This window comes from Ceratotherium simum, chromosome 14 (assembly GCF_057802395.1).
Source record: "Ceratotherium simum simum isolate JZ-2026a chromosome 14, ASM5780239v1, whole genome shotgun sequence".
In the NCBI taxonomy this organism is placed as follows: Eukaryota; Metazoa; Chordata; class Mammalia; order Perissodactyla; family Rhinocerotidae; genus Ceratotherium; species Ceratotherium simum.
Genome location: NC_141913.1, coordinates 49438178 through 49451235, shown reverse-complemented (window position 1 = coordinate 49451235; position 13058 = coordinate 49438178). Strand labels below are relative to the sequence as shown.

General features: G+C 43.2%; 1 protein-coding gene across 3 annotated transcripts in view; it reads right to left on the bottom strand.

The window, feature by feature from the left end:
* TNFRSF11A (TNF receptor superfamily member 11a) overlaps positions 1 to 13058 on the bottom strand; it is a 52622-nt gene that overhangs the window by 28781 nt on the left and 10783 nt on the right. For all 3 annotated transcript variants that reach the window (XM_087439317.1, XM_087439318.1, XM_087439319.1), the window contains exon 2: positions 896 to 977. In XM_087439317.1, the coding sequence (XP_087295443.1) occupies positions 896 to 977 (82 nt within the window). The remainder of the gene's footprint in view (positions 1 to 895; positions 978 to 13058) is intronic.

Sequence of the window (13058 nt, the reverse complement as noted above, 5' to 3'; positions counted from 1 at the left end):
AATGATGGTTTTCAAACTGGTGCCTGCAAGACCTGAGGGGTTCCCTGGGGGCTAAGCAAGAGGAACTTCATTTCACCCCTTCTCTCCCCTCCCATCTTCAAAATCCCCTCTACTGTCAATATGGATAGTTAATTTCTTTTGTCCTAAATACACTGTGGGCTCATGGTTAACTTAGTTTGACCAGAGTGTCCTACACAAACACACAAATGCATGAAAATTACTGGATTTTGGTTTTGCACATTCAAGAAATATCTGAGCTGAAATATCTAAAGGGTCTTGTTATAAGGTAACCACCTTTTCCTCAAAGATACCCTACTGTCCCTAGATCAATGAGTGAGTGAGGACCTTGTGGACTTCGGACTTCGCTGGGGCTGCAGAAATACTTGACTGCATTCTGGCAGAACAACTTTGGGGAAGTGGTAACCAGTCTACCTTCCACTCCTCAGCAGGTGTGTGGGGAGAAGGTATTACAGGGTTTAGGCAATTTTCAGCAGCAACAATTCCAGTATGGTTATCCTCTTAAAAGTTTCTGTGAAAATAATACTTTTAAACAAGAGTTGCATTTCATATTTTGAGAGGTTGAATCACAAAGTGCTAAAATATGGTTTTAAAAACCTTCTTGCCTTCTCAAGAAAAGTGTCTTTGGAAAACTGTGTTCCAGCATGAAGTAAGTACCAGTTTCTGAAATTGCTTTTGATTTTGAAGTGATTTTATCTATTGAGAGAAAGGCTTTTGTCTTCAGAGGGACATACATCACTACCTGCCACTACCATAAAAAGTCTATCCAATTTCTTTTTTCATTGGCAGGATAGGGATCATTCTTTAGATTAAAAAATATAAACAAGAGCCCCACCTGCTTTTGAGGGACAATGAAAGGTGGCTCAGAACTACAAACCTGGTTCACATTTGTGACAGCATCGTCCAAAATGCTCATAATGCCTCTCACTGCTACACGGAGGGGTGATCTGAAAAGTCACCTGAAAAGGAGATTGACATCAGGTAGAGATTATGCACAAGTTCTTTCTGGATAAAACAAAAATGAATCACCAAATTACATTTCTGAAAAGCCTAAGAAAACACCACAAACAGTCCTGAAACTGGTCTACATATATACCCTACCCCCCCCCCCCAAAATGTCACTTTCCTATTCTAGCCCATTTCTGCCTAAGAATGTATAAAACCAACTGATACTGGCATGAAAATCCATTTAAGCCCTTAAAAATATTTCGGTTATGCTTATGGTAGTATGATGGATTAAAGGAAAATTTACCAGTTGTACACAGAAGGTCGAAAACTGCTTTACACAAGCCACATACAAAATTGGTGCCACTTCTGTGTAGTCACCTGGTGGCCAATATGTTCAATCAGTTTGGTCATAAAACTGTAGGAGAACATAATGAGGCCCCTTAATGTGTATGTTATACCAGGGGATGTCAAATTTGGTCTTACAAGCTATCTCTGATTTTAAAAGATGTTTAATACTACTTACCTTTTAAAATTTTAAACATGCAGAGAATTTTAAAAAGTAGGACAGCAAGTTGTTATAGGAACTGTATGGGCTTGGAGCTAGGAGTCCTGAACACCTGCTGGCTGAGGGACCCTGGGCAAGCTGCTTAAGATTTTTGAGCCTCTGTTTCCATTCTGTATGATTCTAATGCAGATATTAATTTCTGAATCTACTCATCTAAGTAAAACAAAACAAAAAGCCAAATCCTCTACAGTCACTCAGAGATTCTTATCAGTTGGCCGAAGAAAAGCTCTTTTCCTCATCAGCTTTCTCAGTATAAGAAAAAGACAGCAAACACTCCTGTTGACAGGCAGTCATGTTAGAAATTGAACGGTGAAACTGAATATTGAGTTTAGCTGAACAGACATCAAATTATGCATACCAGCGGTCAAGTTCCCTGCTGGGTCCCAGGGATCCAAAGTTACAGACCTTCATTGTCCCTCAAGGGGCTTACACCAGGGTGTGTGCTACAGTGGAGGCAGATGGGCCGGACCTCGGCTGAAGAAGGCCATGGAAGGTGTCCTAAGAGACGTGATAAGTGAGCTCAGGCCAGATGAGGAAAAAGGAACTGGCAGGTGGAAGTAAGGGGAGGGGAAAGGTAGGCTTCTTTAAGACAGTGTGAGCAGTTCAAACAGAGGCACTGAGGTCTGAAATGGCATGTGGTGTGGGGGTAGCAATGGAGACCATCAGCAGAGTGGTGGGAGACGAGAACCACGATAGAGCTCTCAGAGGGCTTCCTCTGCATATTAAAGAGCGTGCATGGAAGGTGTAGAAATAATACGGCTTAGAAGAAGCCATGCATCTTCAAAATACCTCAGTTATTGAAGGAAGTTTTATAAAGAGAGCACCACACCCAGGAAGCCCAAGGTGTGGTGTGGGGGATGCAGCCCATATGGACCTCTCTGAACCTCAACCTGGCCAGGCAATGGGCTTATAGGAGGGATGGGGGCAGGGACAGTTACTTTGGTGTCCAGGAGAAGGACGAATGTGTTCCTGGAGCCAGGTGCCAGGAATGTCGTATTCGGAGTCGCTTCCTGGACCAGGCTAACACTCCCCGTGGACACTGGATGCTCCCCATGCATTCACCGCAGGACAGGGACTTAAGGCCAGCGCAGTGAGCCCAGTGGAAATCAGGAAGAATGACTCAGAAATCACCCCAGCTCTCCTTTCTGGTCTCTTTTTCTCTTTGGTTTTATAGGAATCCATTTCTCTGCAGGCAGCCCCTGTCTATGTCTAGCACAGTAATGTATGCACACAGAAGAAAGAGGAACAGAGGCAAAATGGTACAGCTGAATGTGGCCAATGCAAATTTTGTCTAACCAATGGGATTTATCTGAGCCTAACGATACGTGAACACTACTGCGATGCTGATGACAGAGGTAAACAAGAGAAATGCGGTTGGGCGCATTTCAGTAATAAAGGTTATCAATTGCTTCTGACACATAAGAAAACTGCAACAGTCTCTGTAAGGTAAGCAAATACTTTGTGTTACGCATACAGACAGGTTCTTTTTAGGGGAATTTGGTAAAAGGGCTACTCCTGAAGCAGTTGTTTGGGAGAACTGTCAGGGGTTACTGGCTGTGTTCTGGGCTCCAAATCCTGGTTCCTGTTGAGTATCATCTGACCTGAACATGTGGACAATTTGTTTACACATTTAGGAGTGTGGCTATGATTCGTTCAACCCATCCATCATCTCACTTAGGAGCTTTACCCTCCTGGCAAAAATGGGGCAGTCACTAATTCCAGAAGTGACCAGATGTCCTCGCTCTTAAACAGATTTTCACAGATTATCCCTTAGAATTCATTTCTCTCCCCCACGCTTACTGTCACTTTACACCTGGACATGTCTTATTTTTTAAATTGAGATATAATTCACATACCATAGAATTCACCTCTTAAAAGGGCACAATTCAGTGGTTTTTAGTATATTTACAAGGTTGTACAACCACCACTGCTGTCTAATTCCAGAACATTTTCATCACCCCAAAACTGACATGTCTACTCGACAGAGCTATAGGATTACAGATCTTTTAAGAAGCAGCAGCAATTTTGCTATTGGGAAAATTTGCTATGGTGAGGCAGGAAATATGATATGAACCTAATTGAAGGTGTAGCTTAAACAGAACCCTACTTTGTTCTCGAGTTACATTACATACTTTGCAGTACAACTTCAAACCTTCAAAATGGCAATAAATACACAACTTAAGAGGCAACATACATAGGTAGATATATTTAAGGAAATGTGGTTCAGAGGTAAAAGAATCTGGACAACTCTCTTTAGGATGATGCACATTCAGAAGAAGGCAAGATGTGCCTCTGTGGTCTTCTCTCCTCTTCTGTCCTAGCTCTCTGCTTCCAACTTTCTTTTCCTTCACTTGCGGAGACCCAGCTCTCGGATGAACCCTCTTATTAGAGAACTTTGTAGCTTCCCAGACCTCGTATAGCATTGTAAAGCCTGCTTTGTGCTGGTATCACTCTGATCCCATGCTCTACTTCTAGGAACTGGCTCTCAGGTTTGCTCTGCACGGCAGTCCCTGTGTTTGTCACTAGCAGGAAATCCAGATCGCTGACACTCTGGCCTGTCTTTCTTTGGCCTGTCCCCTGGGGACGTAGAAGAGACTTGTCTCTAGATGCTGCAGGCCGTACTGGCTCCGCCTGCTCCTGACTCCTGGATCCCAAGTCCCCGAGTCCCACCTGCTTGGGCTTGTCTCGGGTTAGCCTGTACTGGATCTCCTTTATGCCAGTCTCCCCCTGCCTGGACGGCCTGGACGTACATCCTCTGAATGGCATTTTTTTGTATGAACGAATGGATGTCCTTCAGCCAGACAGATGGGACCCAGCCCCCGGGCTGCTCAAGCCCCTCCTGGTCCTCTGGCCCTTCTCTTCCAGCTGCTCCGAATTTGGGCCTGACTCCATCCTCCAAGACCAAGCTCCCAATGGCTGTGCGGTAGTGGCTCTTATTATCGGTAGCAATCCTAGTAAGGCAGTAATTTGATAAAAAAAGTTCCTGCTCAACTGTTAAGGAAACAATCTCCCAGAGAATGGGGGAATTTAGCATAAGGCTGCAGATTTTCAGTTAATGGGGTGATTTTGTCAGCCACTTATAGTCTCCTTTCTTTGCCCGAGATGTAGCAGCAGAAGGCCTTTGATAACTGAGTTGAGGTGTATAAACTTGTAGTTACCTAGGTTTTTTTCTAGTTTGCCTTTAAGATTGACTTGTTTCCTTCTAAAACAATAGAGCTTTTGAACCATAGTTGTTTTCATTAAGCAAATAAAGCAGAACCACTTTTAACATTTTTTTTATTGAATAAATACTGTCACATGATACAAAATTCAAAAGATACAACAGGCTATTCAGGGAGTCGTCCCACCTTCTCCCAGCCACTCCACCCCATAGACAGCCAGTGTTACCATTTTCTTGTGCATCCTTCTGGGGGTGTAAGGAGAATAGATTGTGAGCCATTTGGGGGACTATTCTATATAACAGCTGCCTTGGAGGCCAGCTCGGATCAGGTCTGTTTGCAGCTCTTGTGTTTTGGGGAATACAATTTGATTTATGGTACTTAGAAGTCATGTAAAAAAAGAGCCACGTATTGACAGGGTCCTACTACAGTTCTTAATCAATTAACTACAAAAATGATGTCTGGCCTACAGAATTGACATCAACTAATCTTTGTTTTCTAATAGACTTGCCCTCAATTAAAAAGGAACATTAGAGTCTGTTCCTAGCAAATATCCTTTACACCTCCCTCATATAAATTCCTTGGAAAATCTAAAAAAAAAGGAGTTAAAATGGGAAGAACAATACATTTAATTTATTTGCCATCTGTTGCCTCACTTTCCCGTGTGTTTTGTGTCGAGTGTATATTTGTTTCAGGGCACGCAGGCTGGTGTTTATTTTAACAGTTGACAAATTCTTCTGGAATAGGCATGTCCACAGTCTGTGCAAGGCTTTGGGTGGTAGGAGGAAGATAATAAATGGTACATCAAAATTCTCTTTATAAAGCTGCGTGGATTTATTTCTCATTGCATAGCCATGTTGGGTTTAATTCTGAAAAACCCTAAGCTGAAGAAACATAACATATCTGCTAGCAGAGCCACAGAGACTAGCAGATCTGCATTTACAATCCTGTAGGGAAGGTTGACTCAAATACCTATTTTTCGTGCTGTTAATCAACTCAATCGTAGTGAAAGTCATTATGGATACTAAAATTACTTTCTTGCTCTATTGAAAATTCATGCTGACACATAACAAAGCAGAATGAAGCTTAGCCCCTTCTGTCAAATCAAGGGGAAAAGAACCCAATTCAGAAGAACAAATGAGGGATTTTCCATAGATTTTATTTTATAAAATATCATCTGTGACTATATTTAGAATTTGGCTATACTTTAGGATGGTATCAAGTTTCTGAATGTTACAGCAGAACTGAAAGATGTGGTTTTTTGTTAAGAGAGAAACTATTAAATGTGAAAATAACACCTTACTTAATAGTCCTGCTGCCCTGGAAAAAAATGTCCTTAAAGCAAGTCAGGATTGAAATTGGTCCTAACCAGAATAGAATACAAATAAATTATTAGTGACCTGTGTCCCCAGAATGCCAAGAGAGCTTCTTTACTATGACAGTCTCATGCCAGGAAATTGTTTCTCTCTGAAGCATTTTGTTTTTAGAAACAAATAAACAACAAACAAATAAAAGGCAGCATTAATAGGTCAGAGTAACCAACAAAGATATGCTATCACTTCTTGTCCATTTCTTGGAATGTCTTTTTTCTCAGCTGGCTCAGAAGACTGGCCAGAGAGAAAATCAAAGTTTCTCCCCTCATAAACGTGTCAATTAGTGAGTCAAAATGCAGACCCTTTCAATTGAGATGTTCTGGGAGATCTTTTCGGTTTTGTCCCTTTCTTGGCTCCTTTTCTCCAGAAACTTCCAGATGCCCTTCTCTATTTTATCTAACTTTCTGTTCTTGATCATGGTGTAGTCATATGACTGTTAATGGCAAGAAAGAACCCCACCGTCATGCTTCTCAGTTAAAAGTTCATAACTGGCCCGGTGGCACAAGTGGTTAAGTGAGAGGGCTCTGCCGTGGCGGCCCGGGGTTCGCCGGTTCAGATCCCGGGCACACCGACGCACCGCTTGGCAAGCCATGCTGTGGCGGCGTCCCATATAAAGTGGAGGAAGATAGGCACGGATGTTAGCCCAGGGCCAGTCTTCCTCAGCAAAAAAAAGAGGAGGATTGGCAGATGTTAGCACAGGGCTGATCTTCCTCACCAAAAAAAAAAAAAAAAAAGTTCCTAACTGGAAGTGGAAATGATACAAGAGTCATTTGTAGCCCAGAAGTCAGATAAGGCAGGTTTCCATAGAAAAAAGAAAAATTAAATACTAACTAAAATAAAGGCTGACATGCCAGAATATAGGAATTAGCGGAACAGAGGTAGAGGCCAGGAGAACACAACAAGAGGGGAGCATGGTCCTGGAGAGCTGGTGAAGAGGGAGGAAGGGCCTGGGCAGGTGGCCCCACTGGTTAGAGTGGGGCGGGCTTCAGGGCAGGAAGATTTTTCCATCCAGGGCAGCTTTCAGAAGTGAGCTTGCAGTTTGGCCTGGACAGAAGAATGTCTGACATTTCTTTAATAAAACAGTCTACGTTTCTACAATTTGAAGAAAAGGGGAGGAAAAAGCCAATTATAAGCCTTAATCTCCTCACCTGTAAAATGGGGCTGATAATTGTCCCCATCCCACCACAGTGAGGATCAGATGCGATAATTCACGTAAATGATGTAGCACTGGCAAGTGGCAATACTCAATAAAAAGTAGGCTCTGCTTCCTCATTTTGAAGCTCAAGACCTTTCTAGGAGGTTGCTGGGAGAATGAAGTGAAGTACCCGCATTAGTCACTCAGCACAGTGGCGCCCACCTGGCCGGCAGGCAATGGAGTGGTGGGGATGCGGAGGTGCACACCTGAGCAGATGAGGGAGCATTAGTTACTTAGATCATTCCCTGAGCAGGTAAAGGGAAAAGAGTGTTACCAGGAAAGGGAAAGAGGCTGGAAAAGAGAGAATGGGGCCTGTAGAAAAATTCTGAGGGCCTGACAAGTTTCTTGAGTGCACCATCCCTGCTTACTTTGAACTTGGCTCTGACACACAAAAGCTGACGGCAGAGTATTTCAGCTGGGCGACTGGAAAAAAATGTTTTTAATCAAAGAGGTCTATTTTTTAAAAAGTATGTTTGATTTCACATGATGAAGCGCTTTCTCATGGGACTGTAACGTGACAAGCGGTCGAGTCATTTCAGTGGTTTTCTGTCTGGGGATCAGTCAGTGGGGTACGCCGTGCTGGGGTGAGGGCAGAGACAGCTCACTCAGGGTGTCTGCTGATAAAGCGGCTGCAGATCCTATCTCTCAGGGATTCTGTAACTAGGACATAATAGAGTCACGACCAAAAAATATCACTCATTTTTCTTTTGTACAAACCAAAGCTTCACATTTCATGCTTCAGAACGTTCCACAGGCACCTAGGAAGGTAGGATGTTATACATTAAAGAGACAAAGAGAATAAAGCGGCAGCTTTTGGGGCTCTCCCATGCACCCCAACAGGTCACCTGGCACACTCCCTGAGGTGTGTTCGCCCCACCTGGGAGACCACTGAACTATGGAACCCAAGCTATACCAGCCAGGTGCTTGGCCTGTCATACCAGAAGTGGATACAGAAATTAGAGGGTTTAATCAGACAACTCCCTGAGTGTTTAAAATACAATTCATTTCACAGAAATATATTTTACACACAGCTCTTGGAAAAAAAATTCTACTGCCAAAAGTGAGGCTCAAGTATTCCCTGATTGGTACAATATGAAAAGATGTACCTGGTTTGTTTGAGAAAATTATGACTGTCATAAATACTATTATAGTAATTGACCTGCTACTAAAGGATTTAGAGCATTCTAAAATGTATTTTATGAACGTGTTTCCAGCGATAAAGAGTATTCAAAACTCCAACTCAAAGGCATTCATCACAGCTGGTCAACTCCTACTGGTCTCATGGAAAATCACGGGGATGAATCAACCCCCTCTGCACATATAGACCACCCTCCATAAAGGGGCTGTGAGTTGATTTACTCACTGTGCAAATAATAGAGTAAGGCCAGTCATTCCTTTCCCTGAGTCATTCACCTTTATCTCGTAAAAACGATTTTCACATAATTACGATCAGAAGACAAATTTCGGTCTAGTCTAGGGTTTCACAATAGAAAGCGTCAATCTCTTAAAAGGCTCTGCCATCATCACATCTTCAAAACCGTCTTTACTGAACTCTCACGTACTTGTGAAAGGGACTGGTTTGGCGCAGGACTAAAGAAATTAGCCTGACCCTGTCCTCTCAAAGCATTTAGCACCAGACGACAAGGCACAGATAGAGAGGAAAGACAACTGTAACAGAGACCCACCCGACAGTGCAGGAACTGGTGCACTGGAAAGCTCCGAGTTCCACTGAGCCCCTGGCTTCACCCTCCCTGGTCCTGTACAGGGAAAGAGAGAGAACCAGCCCGGGACACACTGACTGGTATCTGCCTCTTCTGCCTCTGGGATTGGGAAGGAATCAGAAGGAGGTGCACAAAGCCGGGAGGGCAGGGGTGAGGGACAGAGGCAGAGGTGGGAGAAGTGGAGGGAGCAGAGGGAGACCTGGGGAGGTGCGGGCTCAGAGGCTGGTGGGGAGGCCCAGGGGTGCTCTGACACTGGGAAGGGGAGGGTGCTGCTTCAGGGCCCTGAGGACAGGCCAGGTAGGTGGTCGTAGAAGAAAGGGAGGGTCTTTTGTTAGCAGCACCAGGAAACATATTGCAAAGAATGGTGGAATGGGAAGGGCCAGTAAGAAGGTGCCAACTCCTTTTAGACAATGCACAGGACCTTATGGAGGGAATAACGACAGGAAGGGCTGCGTGAGAAAACAACGAAGTAGCCAGTCTGGATCTTGCAGTAGGTAAAGAAAGTGGCTCTTTTCAGGGAGGTGAGAAGGAGCCGTCTCCCACCGTGAGAGATCGAATTTGGCTGTTTTTATGCCTGTCCTTTGAATGCTTTTCTTTTTTTTTGTTAACTTCGGGATACTTTAATTAAAAACTTCTTTTTATTGCGGTAAATACATATATAACAAAATTTACCATTTTAACCATTTATAAGTGTACTTTTCAGTGGCATTAATTACACACAGTGTAACCATCATCACTATCTATTGCCAGAACATTTTCATCATTCCAAACAGAAACTCTTTTAACCATTAAACAATAACTCCCCATTCCCCACTCCATGTAGCCCCTTGTAACCTCTATTTTACTTTCTGTCTCTATGAACTTGACTAGGTACCCCATATAAGTGGAATTACATATTTATCCTTCTATGTCTTATTTCACTTAGCATAATGTCTTCAAGGTTCATCCATGTTGTACCATGTATCAGAACTTCATTCCTTTATATGGTGGAATAATATTCCACTGTATGTATATACCACATTTTGTTTATCTATTCATCTATTGACGGATACTGGGTTGTTCCACCTTTGGCTATTGTGATAATGCTGCAATGAATGTTGGCACACAGGCATCTACTTGAGTCCCTGTTTTAAATTCTTTGGAGTCTATACCTGAGTCATATGGTAATTCTATGTTTAGCTTTTAGAGGAACCATCAAACTGTTTTCCATAGTGTCTACACCATTTTAATACATTCCCACTAGCAATGCACGAGAGTTCCAATTTCTGCATGTCCTTGCCAACACTTGCTATTTTCCGTTTCTGGGTAATAGCTATCCTAATGGGTATGAAGTGGTCTCTCGTTGTGGTTTTGATCCTCATTTCCCTAATGATGAATGATGCTGAACATCTTTTCATGTTCCTATTGGCCATTTGTATATCTTCTTTGAAGAAATGTCTATTCAAGTCCTTTGCCCATTTTTTATGGGATAATTTAATTTTGCCTGGTCCTGTTCACGGGACTCAATTTAGCAGTTAACAGCACTGACACATATCCATATATAGGATATGTGTGGTATCAGAGGTATCAGAAAATGACCCTTGGGTTCATTTTCACCATTTTGAAAGAAATCCTTGATTTTCCTATTTAAGAAAAATGCTTCCCCTCTAAACAGCATCACTGCACAGTTCTCTAGAAAATAATCTAGGAGATTTAGCATTTAAGTAATACATGCTCAGTGAGTGTACAACCTAACAGTGAGACAAAATAAACCTACATCCATTTATTCCTCGCATATTAACTGAACACATACTATGTGCCAGAGACAATTTCATGTTCTGTGGATACAGTAAATGGATACTAGACACAGTCCTTGCTTATAGTCCACGGGAGAAGAGTGACAAAAAACAAACACACAATGAAATCTGGTTGTCATGACTGATGAAAAAAACAAAACAGGATAAACAAGGTGATGGGATTCTGATGGGGAGCCTCTTTGATAAGATGACCTTCGAGTGGAGACCTGCATAGAGTGAGGGAACAGCCAAATTAACAGCAAGTGTCAGGAGGAGGAGTACCCCAGGTGGGCATAAAAAGCTTGTGCCAAGGCCCTGGGAGGAAGCATGCATGTTCCTTGATCAGGAACAGCAAGAAGGCCTGTGTGACCAGTGCAGTGAGAGAGGGTGGCAGATGAAGTCACACAACTGACTACAGAATTTATCCAGCTTGTGAGTTAATACACACCCACAGCACCAGGATTGTGTGGTATTGACTTTAGGTTCACATTGGACGTTGCCGATACCCCACACAGCTTTAAATAATAAGCAGTTCATGCTATTTTCTTTACCAGGGAGGAATTACAACATCTGCCATAAGGTTTTTTAATTTTTATTTTTAACTGTGATAAAATACGCATAACAAAATTTACTATCTTAATCATTTTGCCACAATAAATTTTTGGAATAGATATTATGCACAGAAAAAAACCTGACTTGGGTCAGGTTTGATTAAAAAAACCTTAAAAATGTAGAGTAACTGCAGCCTATTAGAAGTCTTGACATATTCACCACTTTAATTTAGCAAACGTTAAACAACTGACTTTATAAGGAATCTCGAAGTTGCTTCTTATGGACCCCTCAGCAATTGTTCCATGACCACCTTGATTTTAGATATGCTCCTTAAAGAAATAAAAGAGTGCTGGGCCGGCCCTGTGGCGTAGCAGTTAAGTGTGCGCGCTCCGCTCTGGCAGCCCGGGTTCAGATCCCGGGTGCGCACTGGTGCACCACTTGTCAGGCTATGCTGTGGTGGCGTCGCACAGTAGAGGAAGATGGGCATGGATGTTAGCCCAGGGCCAGTCTTCCTCAGCAAAAAGAGGAGGATTGGCATGGATGTTAGCTCAGCGCTGATCTTCCAGAAAAAACCAAGAAATAAAAGACTGCTGTACATATTCAGGCAAGAACATATCAAAGGTCTGTTGATTTTTGCCCAACTTTCTTTCTTACTTTCCTCACAATGCATTTATTATCGCTGCTCCTAGAAAAGAAAATGTATGGCCCAAAGGAAAATGAAGAAATAACTTTGCATTTCAAAACTTTAATTGCAAGTTTCTTTGTCTTCCAGGGAGATAAAGAGTGAAAAAATGAAAAAAGTTTGCAGCTGTAGGCTACTTGAAAGGAAAGTGCAAGGAAGGTTTGTTTCCTAAACACAGTCATTAGGATGGCTTTGTCCTTACCTTATCATTTGACAGGCTCCAGTGAATAGCCCTTTATTTTCCCACTGCGAAAGGCTTTTTTTTTTTAAACCATTCTTGGATTTTTTTTTTTTTAAACTTTTATTCATTTGAGATGAGAGCTGCTTTCTCTTCTTTCCTGTAGCAAATGTCAATGACCCCTATGCTTCCAAGAGTGCACTGGTCTGCTAGAGGCCAAGGATCCTCCCAGGCGCTGCCTCCATTCTGGGGTTGTACCAAGCTAATAAGGCTATGCGCCCCCAAAGTGGCCAGAGAAGGGCCTAGACTGCCCCTGGCCCTCAGTCAAGGCCAGTGCTTCAAATGTGCACAGAATCACCTGGAAATCTTATTAAAATGCAGACTCAGATCCAGTAGGTCTGGGGCGGGGCCCGAGATTCCGCACTTCTAACAAGCTCCCAGGTGACCCTGACGTTGCTGATCTTTGAGTGGCAAGGTCAGCGAGTACATTAAAGACCAAGATGAGGTCCGGCTCCTCACCAAGGCTTCCCAGGCCTCCGCCCACTTCTCTTGTCCTCCCCTCAGCAGCCCTGCCCAGGATCCTTGGCCTAGAACACACTGCAGCCCTCGGCCCCCCATTTGTTCCAGCCAACTCTTGTGGTCCTGCTCAACTTTCAAGCCCCTGTCAGCCATTAGGCTGAAATGTGAAATTGCTGGCCTTGACCATTTTGGTTTAACCTAAGATATCTCTCACTCCTAGACAGGGTCGACCCTCATGCTAGACGGTCCCACGCCCACCTGGACTTTCTCCTGTCCCAGTCCCGCCCATGCTCTGCAGTTGCTTCTGGTGTGCTTGCCCTTCCTGGTAGACTGTAAGCTTGCGACTAGGCCCTCAGCACACCACCCATCTTCCC